Source organism: Rhinatrema bivittatum, chromosome 1, assembly GCF_901001135.1.
Source record: "Rhinatrema bivittatum chromosome 1, aRhiBiv1.1, whole genome shotgun sequence".
Taxonomy (NCBI): Eukaryota; Metazoa; Chordata; class Amphibia; order Gymnophiona; family Rhinatrematidae; genus Rhinatrema; species Rhinatrema bivittatum.
Genome location: NC_042615.1, coordinates 4,904,463 through 4,926,305, shown reverse-complemented (window position 1 = coordinate 4,926,305; position 21,843 = coordinate 4,904,463). Strand labels below are relative to the sequence as shown.

The 21,843-nt window shown below is 43.3% G+C and overlaps 1 protein-coding gene and 1 long non-coding RNA gene across 3 annotated transcripts in view; one reads left to right on the top strand and one right to left on the bottom strand.

The window, feature by feature from the left end:
- The window catches only part of LOC115074355 (bifunctional heparan sulfate N-deacetylase/N-sulfotransferase 3-like), a 416,141-nt gene that overhangs the window by 213,287 nt on the left and 181,011 nt on the right, over nucleotides 1-21,843 (top strand). For both annotated transcript variants that reach the window (XR_003852387.1, XM_029574134.1), the window contains exons 5-6: nucleotides 8,361-8,546; nucleotides 12,901-13,029. Coding sequence is in view for 1 of the 2 variants with exons in the window: in XM_029574134.1 (XP_029429994.1) it covers nucleotides 8,361-8,546; nucleotides 12,901-13,029 (315 nt within the window). In the remaining variant the exon portion in view is untranslated. The remainder of the gene's footprint in view (nucleotides 1-8,360; nucleotides 8,547-12,900; nucleotides 13,030-21,843) is intronic.
- The window catches only part of LOC115075153, an 87,575-nt gene that overhangs the window by 48,592 nt on the left and 17,140 nt on the right, over nucleotides 1-21,843 (bottom strand). The window lies entirely within an intron of this gene.

The following is a 21,843-nucleotide window of genomic DNA, read 5'->3' as shown; positions in this document are numbered from 1 at the left end:
TCCAGAGCTTAATTATGCATTGAGTAAAAGAAATATTCTCTTATTAGTTTTAAATATACTACCTAGTGACTTCATTGTGCATCCCCTGGTCTTTGAACTTTTTGAAAGAGTAAACAACTGATTAACATTTACTTGTTCCATTCCACTCATTATTTTATAGACCTCTATCATATCCCCCCTTAGCCGTCTCTTCTCCAAGCTGAAGAGTCCTAACCTCTTTAGCCTTTCCTCATAGGGGAATTTTTCCATCCCCTTTATCATTTTGGTCGCCCTTCTCTGTATCTTTTCTAATTCTGCTATATCCTTTTTGAGATGCGGTGACCAGAACTGCACACAATACTCAAGATGAGGTCGCACCATGGAGTGATACAGAGGCATTATGATATTCTCTGTTTCATTCTCCATTCCTTCCCTAATAATCCCCAGCATTCTGTGTGTGTATGATATATGAACACAAGATGAGGTCACACCATGGAGTGATACAGAGGCATTATGATATTCTCTGTTTTATTCTCCATTCCTTTCCTAATAATCCCCAGCATTCTGTTTGTGTATGATATATGAACACAAGATGAGGTTGCACCATGGAGTGATACAGAGGCATTATGATATTCTCTGTTTTATTCTCCATTCCTTCCCTAATAATCCCCAGCATTCTGTTTGTGTATGATATATGAACACAAGATGAGGTCGCACCATGGAGTGATACAGAGGCATTATGATATTCTCTGTTTTATTCTCCATTCCTTCCCTAATAATCCCCAGCATTCTGTTTGTGTATGATATATGAACACAAGATGAGGTCGCACCATGGAGTGATACAGAGGCATTATGATATTCTCTGTTTTATTCTCCATTCCTTTCCTAATAATCCCCAGCATTCTGTTTGTGTATGATATATGAACACAAGATGAGGATGCGCCATGGAGTGATACAGAGGCATTATGATATTCTCTGTTTTATTCTCCATTCCTTTCCTAATAATCCCCAGCATTCTGTTTGTGTATGATATATGAACACAAGATGAGGATGCACCATGGAGTGATACAGAGGCATTATGATATTCTCTGTTTTATTCTCCATTCCTTTCCTAATAATCCCCAGCATTCTGTTTGTGTATGATATATGAACACAAGATGAGGATGCACCATGGAGTGATACAGAGGCATTATGATATTCTCTGTTTTATTCTCCATTCCTTTCCTAATAATCCCCAGCATTCTGTGTGTGTATGATATATGAACACAAGATGAGGTCGCACCATGGAGTGATACAGAGACATTATGATATTCTCTGTTTTATTCTCCATTCCTTTCCTAATAATCCCCAGCATTCTGTTTGTGTATGATATATGAACACAAGATGAGGTCGCACCATGGAGTGATACAGAGGCATTATGATATTCTCTGTTTTATTCTCCATTCCTTTCCTAATAATCCCCAGCATTCTGTTTGTGTATGATATATGAACACAAGATGAGGATGCACCATGGAGTGATACAGAGGCATTATGATATTCTCTGTTTTATTCTCCACTCCTTTCCTAATAATCCCCAGCATTCTGTTTGTGTATGATATATGAACACAAGATGAGGATGCACCATGGAGTGATACAGAGGCATTAGGATATTCTCTGTTTTATTCTCCATTCCTTTCCTTATAATCCAGAGCATTCTATTTGCTTTCTTGGCTGCTGCTGCACACAATGCTCATTGTATGGTTTCTCTATGGAGTGATACAGGGGCATTATGATATTCTCTGTTTTATTCTCCATTCCTTTCCTTATAATCCAGAGCATTCTATTTGCTTTCTTGGCTGCTGCTGCACACTGAGCAGAAGATTTCAATGTATTTTCAATGATGACACCTAGATCCTTTTCTTGAGTGGTGTCTCCTACAGTGGATCCTTGCATTTGTGAAGCTATAATTTGGGTTTCTCTTCCCTAAGTGCATCACTTTGCACTTGTCCACATTAAATTTCATTTGCCATTTTCAAACTTACTTTGGGGTAAAGGCCACACCATTTACATGAGAGAGGGATTGTGTGGAGCAAGCACAATTGAAAGTGGAAAAAACTGTAGGGGTACCTCATAGTAAGGAAGCTCCAAGAGGTTCTGGCAGGTCCACTGATGCATCATTTCAATAGATTTTGAGATCAGCAGACATATTGGGGTATCCCTTTCTAGTAAACCTGACATTGATTTGTTGCTTGGTTTTAATTCCTTGATTCTATCAACATTTATGGTCCTTTTTTCCTGTTCTTCTAGAAGTCCATAACTGGAAAACAAAGATCCTCCCTTAGTACAGCAATGGGATAATTAGCTTAATACAGTTGCATAGTTGGAAAAACATGTGTACATTCTGAGAAATAGAAGGATAATTATGAGAAGGTTTATTGAAGAAATTTTGTTTATGATAATGATTAATTGTTGGCCAGAGATGTGTGTTTCTGCAAACCTGTATTGGATAATGCAAGTGACAGTTACGGTATGTAACTTTTGATGATTACAGCTTGGCTTATTCTATCAGGATTTTATTTGTGATAATTTGACGGGTAATTGAGTTGTGCAGGGTTGAGCTTGACTGCCCTTGTTGCATTTTCAGTATGATAAGCTCCATTAATTATACACCTGTTGTGCTTACAATTGTTTGTTTGATCTATGCCAGATATATATATTTGTACTGTATCTAATTGAAAAATCTTTTTCAATAAAAATGATATTTAAGTGGTTAAGCGAGAACTGCCAAGGTTCATTAAGACTCATATGACTGGAGTGGTGGTAGCTAGAGTAGGATTATTCATTATTGGAAAAGATTTGTGAGACTGTGATATGAAAGTCACTAAATGTTATTGGGTACATTGATGGACCTCAGCTGACATGTGTAAAGGGTTAGAGTCCTTAGATGCCTTTTACAGAAGTAAATATAGTTAACTCGCCTAAATCAGGCATATCTGGCCAAGTGGACTTTTAGCTGGCAGAAATTTTGCTTTTTTTTTTATAATGTTGTACTTTTGGCCACATAGAAAAGCAGCATTCTCTTGTGGGACTGGGGGTGAGGGTGAATTTTAGGGGTATGATTGGAAACTACCCACAAATTATTATTTAAAAATATCACAAACCACTAGCACATGTACATTTGCTATCATTTAAGAATTGCATTCTTATAGCTCACAACAAGACTATCTTCAAACTCAGTGTATGTAGGAACCTGCTTTGTGTTTGTCAATTCTTTGGGATTGTGCAGACTGCAAGGTACACGTGGACAATGTCAGGTCCATATGTGCATGCCAGTTACATGTATATGTAACCCCTTCCTGGTGGATTTCACTGCCTCTTTTTCTAGTCGCAAGGTGTGGGTCCTTTCTGAGGGGGGAAGGATGTCCTTCTAGGCCCAAGTACCTTTTACTTGTGTGTCACTAAACTCCTTTCAGTGATGCTGCAGGGACCAGACAGGTCACAGTATTGCGTGCTCAGAATAAATAAATGTCCAATCAAGTAGATAAGCTGTCCAATTTACATCTGGGTTACACTAGTTACTGTATTTCTCTCTGTTACTTTATCTCAAACTTCTGGGATGTGATTTATCTCTCCTGGGATTGAGCAGGGAAATTGTATTAGTGAGGGGATCCCCATAGACTGGGAAGAATCCTACCTGAGGTCCAAAAAGTCCAGGCTTCTTCACTCCAGCCTGTATCCAGTGTCCCAAAGGTGGAGATCCAGTTGTGGGTCTCCAAAGATCTTCCTTCTTTTCTCTGCTTTCCGGACTCCTTCAGAAGGACCTTCTTGAGGGAAAAGGTCTGATGATGACAGGAACCAGACTATGACAGGCCAACTCCAGTGTGAGAAGGGATGGTACTAACCCTCCTCACCAAACACAAGAGAAAAACACTTGCAAAGTCCTAATAAAAAGACTTCATCTAAAGTGAGGAGTCCCTGGGAAAGGAGCACACAGATCTTCTCACTCCTAGCCTCCCAAATTGGGGCCTGTCCCTCTCCAAAAAGGATATAATCACACAACAGAGAGATAACACATTCACAATGTGTATAAACATTTATTGAACAAAATAACACACTCACCTAGACACTCTAAAAACTAAACTAGCACACTCATACAATCATTCATCCCCATTACTTATTTAAAAGCAACTTGCACATGAATTAACAATGTACATAAATTACCAATCATTTATTACCAAGAAATAAAATTGCACATTCCCAAAACTAAAGAATGGATCCAGATCATAAATTTCTTTACATAGGTCTAAATATTTAAATAAATTCCAAAGATGGATCCTAAATCCGAGTGTTTAACTACTTCTCAACATAATCTGGGTGTTTAACTACTTCTCACCATAAGCTCATTGAGCTACCTCTCAACATGGGTCCTCTCAACATAAGTCCAACAAAAGATATCTTCGTTTCACCTTGTAATTAGGCTTCCTCAGGGACTAGTTATTGTCAAGGTAGTTGAACTTTCATGTCCATATTCACCTTACAAAAAGGCTTCCTCAAAGATTGAATATATGCAGAGCTGTTTAACGTCCATGTTCATTCACTAAAAGTATTAAAATTACAATTTCAATTTACACGATTGAAACTATCAAATTGTGTCAGTCTTCATAGACAAAAAAGGAGATGGAAACCTACCTCATATGGATACAAGATATCTCACATCAATCCGTTACCTTTTGTAACAAAAACAGAAACCTGCTTTTAAATACACACCGGTCAAAAGAACGCACAATTGTTTTCAGTGGCCCGCTTCTGTGAACAGATGTAATAAACAGATGCGTTACAACTCTCCAAATCTGAAATATAACTACCACACCACCACCTGGATGTGTCATACCTGAAACATCTCAGAATACATATCAACTTACTTAATTTATATGTGAACCGGCGAAGTAAACTTCTTCAAAACCTCTCCAGAAAGGGCCAGGGTCTCACCACACAAAAATTCCATTCTCCAAAATGGGAGGCAATCCTGAGGCAGAGAGTGCACTGAGAGAGATCTGCCCTTTACAAAAAAAGCCAAGTTAAGCCCTCACTCAGAGAGAGAAACCAAAAAGAGACCCTCACTCCTCAAACTGACTATGCTTTCTAAGGGCTTAAACTCTGCTTCTGGATGGAGATCAGACCATCACAGACAACCTCAGAGGGAGCTGCTGAAAGGAATGCTCTGTCCCTCTAACTGTACTACCAGCTCATCTAGTGGAGACCATGTGGTCTCTACACATACATGGTCACCAACATGTGTACATTCTCAGGTGTGCATCTATATATCAAGTGCATACATTATCAGGTGTGTACATTTCAGCTATATGCATATAGATACTGTATATATGTATATATGTCAGTTACATGGATATCTGTATGTCAGTTGCACATGTATGTTGTCAGGCATGTACACTGTCAGTTAATGCATGCATAGATTGTCAGTTATGTGTGCACATTGTCAAATGTGTACATTTACTTTTATTTTTTATTTTACTTTTGTGAGGTGTACATTATAAGTTACAAGGGTACATTGTCAGGTGTGTAAACTGATGGTTAGCTGTGCACATTATCAGTCATATTTATTTATTTATTTTGGAATTTATATGCCTTGAATCTAAGTGTCTAGGTGGCTCACAAGGAACTACAAACATAATTTTGACAATCACATAAATAAAATAAAATAACTACTACAAGATTGTCAGGTGTTTACATTATCAATTACATGCATACATTGCCAGGTGTGTAGATTGTACATTATCAATTACATGAGTACATTGTCAGTTAAGTGCCCTGCTGATAATGTATCTTGGTCTGTGCTAGAACAGTCCTGTGAGCTCTGGAGAATCCCATGCTACGAGGTGCTGCTGTGCTAGGTCCCCGTTGGTACGCATGGCGTTACTGTGTGCTTCTGGCAGCGCTATAGAAATGATTAGCAGCAATGGGAAGAGCCTGCTGAAGAGGAATCTTCTTGTACAGCAGTCAGAACTTGTAAAGGTGATGAAAGCTTAAATAGTTAGAAATATTCAGTGTAAATAACACATTACCTAGAGCTCATTGTAGTTAGTGCCCATAATATGCTTCATAAGAAGAGAAGTAGCCACACACGGCACAGGCTCAAACGTCCCTGAGAAAGGAGCTCCTCATGAGCAGATTCTGACCTCCACTTCCCCGTTTCACCCTGCCATGCAGTCTGGTGGTCTTCCTCTGCAGTGCCATACAGGTCACCCACTCTTCTGGGCTGTAGCAGCTCTCCCGCAGGGTTTCAGGAGTGACTCAGGCAGTAAGGAAATCTCCCACAGCAGACAGGGAGGAGGGTCTCCTCCCTCAAGATCTTCCTTGGATCGCAAGAAAATCTCCCAGGAGCCCCCTCAGGGCAGGAGATGGAGAAACAGGACATCTCCTCCTCCCGGAGGGTCCTGTGGGTGCCGACCTTGCACCTCAGGCACCTTCCTAAAATGGATGATTGGAGAAAAAACCCCGAGCCAAAGTAGGCTCATGATGCACACTTCCTGCAAGACAATGGACTTTGCTCTCCTTGTCTGGTACCAGTTCTGGCCCAATCTGCTTATTTAGGACCTTCATGTCTCCAGAAGAAACACTTAATGTGAAGCAGAAATGAGTCAGAGCTGGAAATGTCATTTTTGTGTGTCTGATTAGCTCTGCGTATGTCGTGTGGCACTATAGTAATATTTAGTAGTAGTAATGGTACCATGCAAGGAAAGAGAGAGGGAGGGAGCAATAAACATTATATACACGTTCACATGCTTCTGTACGTAGGAATATAACCAACAGCACAGTCAGGGAGAAAGATGGAGACACCACTCACTAAGACAGGGTACAACATATCTAGAAGCCTTTGCAGACCCAGCCCTCCCACAGCTTGGGGCCAATGCAGTAAAACACGCACTAAAAAAGCTTGTGCTAGTATTGAGCGCCCGTTGTGTTAACATGAACGCAGCTGCATCCCCTGGGCTCCCAATGCATCATTCAAATGAGAGGCAGCATTAAAAAGAGCGTGCTAAAGGAGAATTGTGCATCTGTGGTGCTCAATAGTTTATTGCATCGGGCACTCAATACGAGCCTCTGTTATCATCCCGATTCTTTTCTTGTTATAATTCACTTCAGCGACCTCAGCAAAATATTAGGCACCCCTTGCTATGGACGTCTAACTTGTGGGGTGATAAGAAAAGTGGGTTTCTTTTAACCAAGTCAAAATATACAATTATTTTTCTCCATGGCAAGCCGTAAATTAAAGTGTCACTCGATAGTAAAGTGGAGGACGCACTTATCACAACACAGAGAACCTGTTTTTTATTTTGTTCTTGGGCACTTGACTGCAAGTTCACGTTACTCCACCTCCGAGGCTGGAGTTAAATTTGCCACATTAAAAAGTGCACATTGGGCGCCCAGTGCTTTACTGCATCAGGGAGTATTATCTAATGTCCTCATCTACATGCAGTTTACATCTGACGGGGGCTATCAGATACAGATTTGTTAGGGCATGTGTTTTGAACACACTGATCTCCTTATTGCATCAGGCACTTGTCTAGCATGTCCAAAATGCACGCCCAACCATGCATATATCCATGCGCTAGGCTAGGAGCACTTTATTGCATCACCCCAATGTCAGGTGATGTGGCTGGGATACAGGGGGGGATGCTGGAGGACGCCCTTCTGCCCTTCTGCCTCCAACACAAGATTCCTGTCCTTGAGAAATTTCAGGGACCCCTATAGAGTCCTGCTGTCCTTCCATTTATCCTTGTGATCCTATTATCACTGGTGCACAGCAGCCAGACACAACTGCAGAATGTGAGGGAGAGAATACTTAAACTAAATCCCCAGGGACACTCAGCATCTGCATGTTTCTAAGCACCTACAAAAACCCCCAGAGCTATATGTGATCATGTTCTCTGATTACCCACGCAGACTGCATGCCAGGAAGAGTTAGGCCTAAATAATCAAGAAGGCAAAAAATCTCACGCACATCCACAAAAAGCAAGACATAAAATCAAATTCTTCTTCTACTAACCATGGCTAGCTCTTTGAAATTCCTTATCTTGTATCACGTATGAGTGCTGACTGCGCTATCACTTCACAATGCTTTGCACTACCAACAAATAACTTCTCACATCTATTTTATGTCATTGACCAGTTGAAAAGCTTGAAAGTGCATGCTTGCACAAATGACATAATGCACCAGCGAGGCTCTAACTCCCCTCCTGGGAGAAGGAAGAGCCCCTGCACAGTGTTGCCAAGCCATCCCCCCCCTCCCAGCTCATGAGCTGCCCAGCTGCTCTTTCAATGCATTGCTGTATACTGCTGCCAGCTGCTTGGCCCTTGAGAGCTCTTCTTGTTTATTGCAGGAGCATGGCATTCCTACTGACATGGGGTATGCAGTGGCCCCCCATCACTCTGGGGTCTACCCTGTCCATATACAGCTGTATGAAGCATGGAAGAAGGTCTGGGGGATCCGGGTCACCAGCACGGAAGAGTATCCACATCTGAAGCCGGCACGCTACCGGCGTGGCTTTATCCACAAGAGCATCATGGTAAGCCGTAGCCCTGGTCCCGCGCTGGGCTCCTGGGTGACACAGAGGATTCCGAAATTGCTTTATAACATTGTGCAGGCCAGAACTGAGCTCAGAATATGGGCAAGTCACGTTTACATCTCTCTCCTCTCTTTATTGATTGGGCTACTACTTATGTTTCATGCTTTGTACTTTTAATTGTATGTTAATGTTTTTGTGCTACTGTCGATGTTTTTTGTTTTGTTTTTTTTTAATTAAAGTGTTTTTATTGTGATGCAGTAAATCAGTACAACTTTGCCATAGAATAAGTGGTATAATTATTGCATACATCTATGAAACAGACATCAAGCAACCAAACCGTTTATCACAGTCAAACATAAAAAAAACCGTGTACCCCCAATTAAAGATTCATAACCATATACATTGAAAGCGCTTGGCTCTACAATAGAAAATGCATCACATTCTCATAAGTATCCCCACAACCCCCCAACCGCCTCCCCTGCTCAGACGGATGGTAAGTAAAAGTACATAGGGACAAATAATCTTCACGATATACATACAGTTCAACGCCGACCCTTGCTGTGAACCTTTATCAAATAACAAGCATTGGCTCTTGCCTTAGTCAATTTGCGAATGATGTGACTCTATAAATTTCAGTCCCTTGTATGCAAAGATTAAATGGGTAACATTGCGCGCAGGCTCTTAGACCCCCCTCCCGGCGCTCTCCACTTAACATACGGTTCCCACTTGGTTGTAAAGGCACGCACCTTCTTATTTTTGAATGCAGTTATTTTACTTAATCTATAAATTAGGGAAACTTTGTCTTGCACCATTGACAACTTGGGAATAGTGGACGTGCCCCAATATTGAGCTAACACACAGCGCGCAGCAGCAAAAATATGATACTCCATGGTCGTCCATGGAAGGGATATTAAGGACTCGGATACATTAAGTAAGACTTGACTGGCGGTATATGTCACATTGGTAGAGCACATCTCCGAAATCCAATGGAAGATCTGCTGCCAAAACTGTTGTATATGAGGGCAAGTCCACCACGTGTGTATGTAAGAACCTTCCTGTTGGCATTGTTTCCAACATTTCCCAGATGTACCAGGATAGAAACTACGCAATTGTTGAAGGCTATAGTGCCAGCGATAAACCAGTTTATAGCAGTTTTCGGTTAATGAAGCAGCCATCAGACCCTTTCCGATATTCTTGTATACTTCCTGCCATGTTTCCATATCCCCTGCCAGCCCCAGATCTTTTTCCCAGGACTTAATAAATTGGGGTTTATCTGGCAGATCCGAATTTAAAAACCTATATATCTTGGAGATGATTTTTGATACCTTATTTGCCCCCTTACACAACCCTTAGAAAAAAGTGACCCCTTGAAGAAGGTTGCTACGAACTGGTAAGGACATTAAGAAATGATGTAGTTGTAAATATCGATATAATTCCTGTGGAGGGAGGCCATATTTAGTGCTTAAATCCTCAAACGCAGACATCCCCTGAGGCCCCCACACTTGTGCAATAGTATGAATCTGTCTAACTTTCCAATGAGCAAAGGCCTGTGGAGGAAGCCCCGGCAAAAATGCCCTATTATGGAACAGATATGTTTGTGGGGAATATACCTTTGATCCTAATAGTCTCCGTCTCCACCTATCCCAATTCCAAAGTGTAGTTTGTAATGGTAAGGGAGTCATATGAAGAGTCTGCCAGGAAGTTCGCGGTTGCCATATAAGAGCTGGCAGAGGCATGTTTCCCACCATAGCTTGCTCCATGTTCACCCAAACTTTATCTATGGGTGTCTTGTGCCAGTCAACTATAGCTCATAAATGGGCCGCCGCGTGGTACCACATCAGGTTAGGGACGCCTAAGCCCCCCTGACCTTTAGATAAATATAGAGTTTTCCTGGATACTCTGGGTTTTCTGCCTTTCCAGATATATTTCAGAAACCTACTCTGCCACCGCTGTAGATCCTTTAATGGAAACAAAATAGGGAGAGTTTGGAATAGGTAGATAATACGTGGAAGGATATTCATTTTTAGTACTGCAATTCTGCCCATCCACGATAATGATATCTATCCCACTCCTCCAGTTCTTTATAAATCTTTGTGAATAATGGTGTATAGTTTAGGTGGAAAATATCTTCTAAGTTTCCCAGATAGATCCCCAGGTATTTAATCTTTTTGGACGGCCATTTAAATGCATAAGTCACTTTTAAAGTAGCTGCCTGATCATCTGGTACAGATAAATTTAATATCTCCGACTTATCCCAGTTTATTTTAAACCAAAGATAGAGCTAAATTTAGAAATTTCCGCTACAATCTCCTGTAGAGACGTGTCCGCATCAGATACAGAGAACAAAATATCTGCGAAAAGAGCCATTTTCGAGGAGAAATCCCCAATATGCATGCCTTTGATCCTCCTGTTATTATGAATACTGATAGCAAATGGTTCCAAAAAAAGTGCAAATAGTAGCGGTGACAGAGGGCACCCTTGACGAGTACCTCTCTGTACCTGAAATGGGGCCGAATATCCACCATTCACTTTAAGACAAGCCATTGGAGAGTTGTACAATTTGTAGATCCATTGGATGAATTGGGGGCCGAATTGCATGTGTCTCAGTAAATTAAATAAATACGGCCAATGTACGAGGTCGAATGCCTTTTCGGCATCGATTGTTAAGAGTAGAGCAGTTACTATCTCATTTTACTGTCGATGTTTTATGCTTAATTATGTATGTTCTTATGTTTACCACTTAGAAATTATAAGTGGTCTACAAATTTTTAAATAAACAAAGGAGGTTTCTGCATTGGAGCTTTCCAAAGCCTGCAGACCCTTTTTCCAAAAAGATGTGAAGGTGGACTACACTAGATCCAGAACTTAGCCTCCGTATTGAGTATGCATCCCTCCCTCTTGGGACAAACCCGGGATGGGGTTACACATGGGTTCCCTAGAATGAAAAGAACCCTGAACCCATGCCCAGAACCCCAAACCCATCATCAGCTGCAGAGCTAATGTGCTAAAAATATCAAGATGCAACAAAAGCCTCTGAATTCCCCTAAAGAATGTTCCTCGTTATAACATTAATGACAGAAGGTTTCCTAGATCACATATACCTTCTAGAAATACAGCAGTGGAGATGCAAAGTCTGAGTTCCTGTGCTGAAACCTGGAATGTTAATTGGTTTGGAGAATGAAAAGGGAGACCTTATAAGTCAATGGACGTGGCTTGTCCAGGATCACATAGAGAACCAATAGCAAAGGTAGGATTAGAACTGAGGGCCGAGCAAATAGTGACTTCCCCAAGATGATGCAGAACCTGTGGCAAATCTGAAGTGAGACATGAAACAGGGAGATAGTGTGTCATCTTTGGAAAGTCACTAAGTTTATAGGTGAGGCAAGAGGGTGAAGTGCATGTCATCAGGATTTGAAAGGACTTCAAAGGGGCGTGGGATAAACACTGTGGATCCATAAAGTCAAGAGGCTGCCAATGAAGAGTGGGTGACTCGCCAGAATGATGGCTACTGCCTGGAGTCAATACCCTTATTAAATAAACATACACAGGCTTACGGTGACTCCAACATCGCTCTAAGCTTCAACAGCAAGAGGAAATGTGGAAAAAAGGATTCACACTCACAAAGAGGGGAGTAGCTGGCTTGTTACGGCGGTTACTACCCCAAACCAAATGTGCCTGATACTTCACTTTCGATGCACATCCAGCATGGCTCTCTGCTTCAACGGCATGGGAGAAGACTTATACGTCACGCATATCCAGCATAGCTCCCTGCTTCAACGGCAGGGGAGAAGAAAAACAACCAATAAGGGCTAATAACATAGTCTGGGTGGGGCAAATAGGCATGGGTGCAGCTTGCTTATTGCGGCGGCTGCTACCCCTAACGAAGCAAGCTAGATATTTCACTTGGATGCAGCTCCATCACTGCTCTCTACATTAAAGGTGGGGGTGGAAGGGAAATAGAACCAAGAGCTAAGAGAAACAGATAAGTATGAGAGAAAAAATGTGTGAAGCTTGCTGGGCAGACTAGATGGGCCATTTGGTCTTCTTCTGCCGTCATTTCTATGTTTCTATGTTTCTATAAACCTGGCTTCCATAGTTCTCAGGTTGCTCCTGAAACTACTAGGCAGCTACTCCGGTAAATGTTCCTCACTGTTTACAGACGTGACCATATATAACATTTAAAATCACTGTAATACAGATTGTAAATGGTCACTTCCAAGTTTCATGTGGTCACACATCTTGAGATGCTCTGATATTTGTCCATAGCAGCAACAAGGAAGTCAGTTAGTCACTCAGTATGTTAGTTCCAGAAGAGGACTGTGTTTCTCATGACCTGCATAATGTTTTTATTCAGGTCCTTCCTCGGCAAACATGTGGCCTTTTTACTCACACCATCTTCTACAAGGAGTATCCTGGAGGGCCAGAGGAGCTAGACAAAAGTATCCGAGGAGGGGAGCTCTTCTTTACACTCATACTCAACCCGGTGAGTATGACCTCTTCTTCTAGGAATGATTGTCCTTGTTAAACATGGGTTGTGACAATGGACACGTGAGGTCATCAAGGTGGTGTTACTTTACTCTGTATCTCCTGCACATGCAGCCAAGGGAGGGATGGGGAACAGTGACGCTAAGGCCACTTTCTTGGATCTTATTTCATTAAAGCTAAGCTCATGCACTGTACTTTGCAAGGTCTGTACTTTTCCACTCATGGCACATTTTAACCTTGGGAGAGAGAGAGGTACAAGGCACTCGTACTGTTGTAAGAGGAGAGGGATATTTGGTGTAGAGCAAGGAGAGCTCCTGGAAACTGCTCTATAGCTGGTATAAAATCTCATCCTGCTGGAGAGGATATGTTGAACCTGGCTCCTTCCTTCACAAGTCCTGTCACCTGCTGTGAGATTGAGGCAATAAGAGGGAGGACCTTTGGGTCCTTGTTGGCCTTCCAGTTAAGGATAATCTTCTCTCCCATCTTGCGGGGGCCTTCTGCTACTCAGTGGTGTTGTATTGGAAAAGTCCTTCGATACTGGACAGTAAATCTGCTTTCTAGGATTCCTGGAAAAACCCATCCAGACTAAGCAGCCCAAAACGCCTGTGGTTCCCTTCATATCTTATATGGGGGAGAACATTAAACTGCCTGATATCCCATCACTGGGTTTTAGTGAAGCTTTACCTGCAGGTGCTGCTTCTCGGGGTGTACGTCCAGGGAAATGAGCTGCTTGTGCAGTGAACTATTTCTATGATGAAAGTGGTGCGGTTGCCATGTTGGTTCCCATGGATGCGTAGAGATAAAGGAGGACCTCTTCCTTCACTCCTGAAGCTGAAGACGCAAATCTCACCTGATGCAGGAAGACCATGCACGGGGAAGGAGGGTACCAGAGCCCTGGCAAGAGGGATTTAAGAGTTCCTTCCCCAGCTTAGAGGAGGGCGGGAATGTCTCAGAATCACGAGCCCTGCTCCCAGCTCAGAGAAAAGCTATGGGGGGAGGGGATTTTCAGTAACCACTGAATGCCTACATTTTTTCTGGCTGAGTTTAGGCGAATTTATGCTTGGAGCACACACTGTATACTGTCTTGTGTCTTCTCCCTCCCACACTCAGTCATGGCTAAGTCACGGATGTCTCGGTAAAGTCATGCACAGGGTCCAGCACTCACTGTTCATGATGGCTGTCATAGGAGTGTACCCTCCATCCCTTCTATCTGATGGACCTGGGCTACTAAAACTATGAATTTGACTTTTAATTCTCTCTTGCTTTTATTACAAAATCTTTTCCTTTTGTTAAAGACTTTTTCTTTAAATAAATGTTCATCTCTTTTATGAGCTCTTCCAACTGCTCTTTTAAAAGAAATCTCACCCATCGATCTCGCTTCAGCTGTCCATGCTGTATTCATATTTTAAATCAGGGTGCCACTGTAGGTCTCGCTTCTGTTTGGGCTGAATTCATATTTTGAGTGTCTCAGGATGCCACTGAAGGTCTCACTTCAGCTATCCATGCTGTATTCATATTTTGAGTGTCTCAGGATACCACTGCAGGTCTCACTTCAGCTGTCCATGCTGTATTCATATTTTAAGTCAAGGTGAGACTGCAGGTCTCGCTTCTGTTTGGGTTTTATTCGTATTTTGAGTGTCTCAGGATGCCACTGAAGGTCTCGCTTCAGCTGTCCATGCTGTATTCATATTTTGAGTGTCTCAGGGTGCTGCTTGAGATCTCACTTTAACTGGCCAACCTGTATTCATATTTTAAGTCAGGGTGCCACTGCATGTCTCACTTCAGTTGTCTGTCCCGTATTTATACACTAGGTGTCTCAGGCTGCTGTTGGAGGTCTCTCTCTCTCTCTCTCCAGCTCTCCATATTGTATCCATTCTCTAGTTGTCTCAGGCTGCTATTGGCAGTCTCTCACCAGCTATCCATGTTGTATCTGTACTCTGGGTGTCTCAGGCTGCTGTTGGAGGTCTCTCTCAGCTGTCTGGGTTACCATACTCTGGATTTCTCAGGCTGCTGTTGGAGGTCTCTCTCAGCTCTCTCTGTTTCCATACTCTGTGTGTCTCAGGTTGCTATTGGAACTCTCTCTCTCTGCAGCTGTCCATGTGGTGTCCATACTCTGGGTGTCTCAGGCTGCTGTTGGCAGTCTCTCTCTCCAGCAAACCGTGTTGTATCCATAATCCGGGTGTCTCAGGCTGCTTTTGGAGGTCTCTTTCAGTTGTCTGTGTTTCTATCTCTGGATGTCTCAAGCTGCTGTTGGAGGTATGTCTCCAGCTGTCCATCCTGTATTCAAACTCTGCAAGATGTCTCTCAGTGTAGCTGCCAGTGTTGTATCCATTCTTTGGGTGTCTCAGGCTGCTGTTGGATGTCTCAGTGTAGCTGCCCATGTTGTATCCATTCTTTGGGTGTCTCAGGCTGCTGTTGGATGTCTCAGTGTAGCTGCCCGTATTGTATCCATACTCTGGGTGTCTCAGGCTGCTGATGGATGTCTCTCAGTGAAGCTGCCCGTGTGGTATCCATAATCTGGGTGTCTCAGGCTGCTGATGGATGTCTCTCAGTGAAGCTGCCCGTGTTGTATCCATACTCTGGGTGTCTCAGGCTGCTGATGGAGGTCTCTCCGGCTGTCCGTGCTGTACTTACAGATTTCATGTGTCGGAGCATTGTGAGTGCAGGTGTTTATCCTCTGTCAGCACAGCATCACTCCTAATGACAGTGGCTAAGTCGGATCTTCTTCCAAGTCCTTCAATCCTTTGTTTCTTTCCCGGCGTGAGATAAAACATTGGGAGGAAGAGGAGTTGTCGTAATCTTTTAATTTAATCAAGCTGAGTGAGTTATTGAGACTGCATTTCTCTGTAGTCCTGCTGCCTTCTGCCAGGTGCAGGGATCATCCATCATCTCTGCCCCCTGCTTACTGATCCCTCGGCTCCCAGGGCTTTGCATCCCTCCAGCTCGCTTGCGTGCCAGGAACTGCTGCAGGGATTTAGAGCAGAGGGATCCCTGCTCTGTTCAATGAAAGCCATTTATCATGTCATGGCTTGGGATTCATCTCCTCCACTCAGGTTTTAGGAAGGATCTGTGGGGCTACATTTGAAGCAGTCCTAAGAAATTTCGCTTCTCTGCAAAAATCTCACATTTGCCCAAAAATCATGGTAGTAATATTAAAATGAAGCAATAGATAACATCTTGCCAGCTAATATGAAATGGCAGATGCAAGACAATCTTCCCGTTTCTTGTGAACCTTTTGTGGGGGGTGGGGGGGGGGGGGAGGTCTTCCTTAGTCCACCAGGAGGTCAGTTCTGAAAGGGATGCAGGTGTCCAGCTACTGAGCTAGGAATCTAAATCCCCAGGGAGCTAAACACTGAGTTAGACACCTAGATCCCTGGATTAGCAACGGAGACCTCTAACCAAGGAATTAGGCACCTAGACGCCAGTAGTCAGCAGGCCGTTTACAGGACAAGTTATCCGGTCACAGGTACCCAGATAATTTAGCCACTATAGTCAGCGAGATAAATGTCCCGTTGAATATACTTGTTTAGAGTTGTCTGGCTACATGTAGCTGGATAACTTTAACCCTTACTGGCCTCGTTTGACTGGCTATCTCGCTGCTTAGGGGAAAAAAAGGTCTCAGCCCTCCTGGCCATATGCCTACTCCCCCCCCCCCCCCCCCTACCACCACATGTATCTACCCCTACCCCCTTGGCTGTCCCCACAAGCTGGCGAAAACCTTAACAATTTGGCCATTTTACAGCTCTCATAAGATGATCTCATTCGATGGTCCCGGGCCTCCCCTCTCCCCCTTCCTTCCCCTGCATCCCCCTAGCCATCCCCCTCCCCCACCCTGGCTGATACCCTCCTACCCACCTGTTACCTCCAAAAGAGCCGGGATCATTAGCAGAAGAAGGATTTCTGGGGAATCCCAGGAATATGATGTCGACCCCCTGACGCAGATGTTAATCAAACACAGCACTGTGTTGGAGCCTTATAAGATTAATCAGTGGTTGCACTTGTACATGTCAGCGGACTTTGCCGGGGTCTTCGTGGGAGCAAACAGCAGCCATATAGATGCAGCTAAGTTTACTTATATGGATTTTATCTACAACACTTTTGATTTGCACGCATGAACACAAGCGCACTATTTGAAGAATATAAAAACTCAAAAAAAAGGGACCTTACGAACCTATTAACAGACTCAGGTCACTGTGATCTTGGGGTCTTGCTCTGACAGTCTAACAAACATATTTTTATCAACAGTAATCATTTTTGCCACAGTAGGATTTTGTTAGTAGGTGATGTAATTTTCCCTTGTGGGATAAAGTTACAAGGGCTTTTGTTGCAAGTCACAAATAACCACGGAGTTATTCATCTAGATCCCTGGATTACAAACAGAGATGCCTAACCACAGCGTTATTCACCTAGATCCCTGGGTTAGAAACAGAGATGCCTAACCACAGCGTTATTCATCTAGATCCTTGGGTTAGAAACAGAGATGCCTAACCACAGCGTTATTCATCTAGATCCTTGGGTTAGAAATAGAGATGCCTAACCACAGCATTATTCATCTAGATCCCTGGGTTAGAAACAGAGATGCCTAACCCCAGCGTTATTCATCTAGATCCTTGGGTTAGAAACAGAGATGCCTAACCACAGCGTTATTCCTCTAGATCCTTGGGTTAGAAACAGAGATGCCTAACCACAGCGTTATTCCTCTAGATCCTTGGGTTAGAAACAGAGATGCCTAACCACAGCATTATTCATCTAGATCCTTGGGTTAGAAACAGAGATGCCTAACCACAGCGTTATTCCTCTAGATCCTTGGGTTAGAAACAGAGATGCCTAACCACAGCGTTATTCCTCTAGATCCTTGGGTTAGAAACAGAGATGCCTAACCACAGCGTTATTCATCTAGATCCCTGGGTTAGAAACAGAGATGCCTAACCACAACGTTATTCATCTAGATCCCTGGGTTAGAAACAGAGATGCCTAACCACAACGTTATTCATTTAGATCCCTGGGTTAGAAACAGAGATGCCTAACCACAGCGTTATTCATCTAGATCTTTGGGTTAGAAACAGAGATGCCTAACCGCAGCGTTAATTCATCTAGATCTTTGGGTTAGAAACAGAGATGCCTAACCACAGCGTTATTCATCTAGATCCCTGGGTTAGAAACAGAGATGCCTAACCACAGCGTTATTCATCTAGATCCCTGGGTTAGAAACAGAGATGCCTAACCACAGCGTTATTCATTTAGATCCCTGGGTTAGAAACAGAGATGCCTAACCATGTAGTTATTCCTCTAGATCCTTGGGTTAGAAACAGAGATGCCTAACCACAGCGTTATTCATCTAGATCCTTGGGTTAGAAACAGAGATGCCTAACCGCAGCGTTAATTCATCTAGATCCCTGGGTTAGAAACAGAGATGCCTAACCACAGCGTTATTCATCTAGATCCCTGGGTTAGAAACAGAGATGCCTAACCACAGCGTTATTCCTCTAGATCCTTGGGTTAGAAACAGAGATGCCTAACCACAACGTTATTCATTTAGATCCCTGGGTTAGAAACAGAGATGCCTAACCACAGCGTTATTCCTCTAGATCTTTGGGTTAGAAACAGAGATGCCTAACCGCAGCGTTAATTCATCTAGATCCCTGGGTTAGAAACAGAGATGCCTAACCACAGCGTTATTCATCTAGATCTTTGGGTTAGAAACAGAGATGCCTAACCATGTAGTTATTCCTCTAGATCTCAGTTTAGAAATGCAAGTGCCTAACCACCTAACCAAGGAGCTGAGCATCTAGACCCCTGGGTTAGAAACATAGGAGGTCAATATTCAAAGCACATTCAACTCTATTTAGTCAGATAAGTGGGACCTATGTGGCTTAAGTAGTGGCCGCTGAATATGCACCCAATCTCAGCAGCCACCGCTTAGCGCATAAGTCCTTTATACAGCTAAAAAGTTAGCTGCATAACTAGCGGGCGGACAGTGGATAGATTGGGGCGGAGCGAGTTTGCCGTACATTTGCAGCTAACCTCTGATATTCGGACATAGCTGCATAAGTTGTATGGCTTAGCTAGATGTGTCAGAGCAGATCGAACCTTAGCCGGTTAGACTTATCTGGCTAAGTGCTCAGTTATATGCGTATATTCAGAGCATAGCTGTGCCGCTGAATATACATCGTAACTTACATAACATAGTAACAGTAATGACGGCAGAAAAGGACCAGTTGGCCTATCCAGTCTGCCCAGCAAGTTTCTTATGGTGGTGACTGCCATTCCATGCAGTTACCCCCAAGCCTTGTGATAAGGCTAGTAATATTTACAATCAATCAAAACCAAACAACTGTCAAGCCCATAAATTACTGCTAGAAACATTTTTTACTGGGTGAGGAGTCTTCTTGATAATTCAGACAATGCTGTTTAAACTTCTTTGCTTTGGGACTTGGCTGTAGATGTCATCCTATGCATTTTCCTTATTTCTGCATGTCAGTACTCCAGAAGTAAAAGTCTGGGCCCAAGTTAGTGGTTGCCTGTATCCAATTCCCCTCCTCTCCCACCATCGAAGTAGGGAGCAATGTTCCAGGTGCATCAAAAGCATCAAGGCTATTGAGGGTAGGAACCCCCATGCCTTCTGTTAGGGGTAGCAGCTACCGCTCAGTGCAGTGACCCCCATGCATCCTCTTCTTCATTTCCGTCCTCTAGCCTTTAGGGATCCACAGCGATCATCCCATGCCCCTTTAAATTTGTTGACTGTTTTTGTCTTCACCACCTCCTCTGGAAGGGCATTCCAGGCATCCACCACCCTCTCAGTGAAGAAATATTTCAGTTCTAAGCAGCTAAGTTACTTAACCGGCCAGTGTTGAATATTGATCCCATGCCTCACTCAAGGGGAGATTTTAGGGGTGGTATAGGTTTTGGAGAGAAGTACGAATGGCGCAGTACACATCACTGAAGATTTGATGTGATTCTGAGTGAGATAGCTTGGACTCTCTATCAAGGTACTTTCAGGCCAGGGAGAGAGAACATTGTAGAAATCTCATCTTTCTGCGACTGTATTCACTGAAAATCACATCAAATCTCCAGTGATGTGCACTGTGCTGTTCATACGTCTCACTGTGCATGTAAAACTGGCCCCCAAACCCTAGAGCACCACCAACGCCTCATCTCACGTTACTAGCTGACCCTCCTATAGTTGTATATATATATATATATATATATATATATATATATATATATATATATATATATATATATATATATAGATGACTACTATGAGAGCCTTAAAGGAAATGTAGGTGTCTTCATGGAGTTAGGATATAGATCCCTGGGGTGGAAATGGAATAATCCAAACCATTTCATCAGGTAAATCAGTGTTTTACTACATTTACATTTTTATTACATTTATGAACTGCCTATCGCAAAGAAGGTCTAGGCGATGAACACAGTGATACATACAAAATAAAAAATAATGAAACTGATAACATATTTAAAAAGCTGAGTTGTGGTCACTAAAAGTGAAGGGTAAGATTAGGAACAGCGCCACGAGGCATGAAATTCTCCCTGCAGGGAAAGGACGAGTCCTTGGGCCTGAGGTTAGGGAGGGGTTTCCAAGTATGCCCCAACTTTTCCATTTTCAGAAGTTTGCAGGTAGCGTTAGCTGGAGAAAGCGAGCAGAGAGAAAGCAGATGCAAAGCTGTACACAAGCCTCTCTCTTAGGACTGGTGTAACGTCCATGGTGAAAAGCCAGGCAGGGGCGTTGTAGGGGCACAGGCCCATAGGTCCTGTCCTCCTTCCACCCCACCCCCTGCCCATAGTTCGATTAGACTGGGGGCACATTTTGGCATCACCTGTTGACATCTCACTGGCGGCAGAGCCAAGGGAGAGCGAAGACACAAGGAGAAAACAGAGTTCCCGGCCCAGGAAGCAAAGTAACAGCTCCAGCACATCTTCTCCACAAGAGGCTACAGGCCCAGATGTTATATAAGCACATTCTGGCAATGCCAATCACATTACACTGGCGCCAGGGCCAAGGGAGAGCGAAGGCACAAGGAGAAACATAATCCAGGCCCAGGAAGCACGGAAAAAGCTCCTGGAGATCTCCTGCACCAGATCACCCCCCCCAACACACTCTCTCACATAAAGGGCCCAATACTGAAAGCACATTCAGCGCTCGATAGCCGGATAAGTAGGGTTTATCCAGCTATCTTTTAGCCAACCATTTTGTGGGCAGGCAGTAGGCGGATCTGGGGGGGGCACTACTTATCTGCTTAACTTAACCGGATAAGTAGAGATATATCTTCTTGTCTAGTTGACTTAATCGGATAAGTTAGGTCAGCCATACAGCTAACTTACTTATCGGCTAAGTAGCACCTTGCCCGCAGATATTCAGCGGCATAACTGAGCTTCAGAATATCCCTTGTAACTTAGCTGGATAAGTCATATCCGGGTAAGGGCCTGGTTCATCAAGGTATTTTCCCATAGACACAGAATGGGACAAAAGCCTTAGGGAATCAAGCAGAAAGTTACTTACCTGGCCAGCAATGAATATCGGGCCCAAAATCTTTACATGTGTGACCTTGCAGTCCTGCTAAGTGTGCCCTGGACGGATGTATCAGAGAAATCAGTTAATGCCTCTGAAGTAAAGAGGTTCTCCTCTTAAGAGTAATGGGAAGTGTCCCGGGAAGGTATAAATTCTGGCTCACATTTGCGGGAGTTATCCTTTCTAGCCTGTTTGGGGAGGGAGGGACTCTAGGATGTATTGTCTTGGAGTACCCATCTCATGGGCAGGAGGAGCCTGGGGACCTCTCCAGTGTAAAGTGGG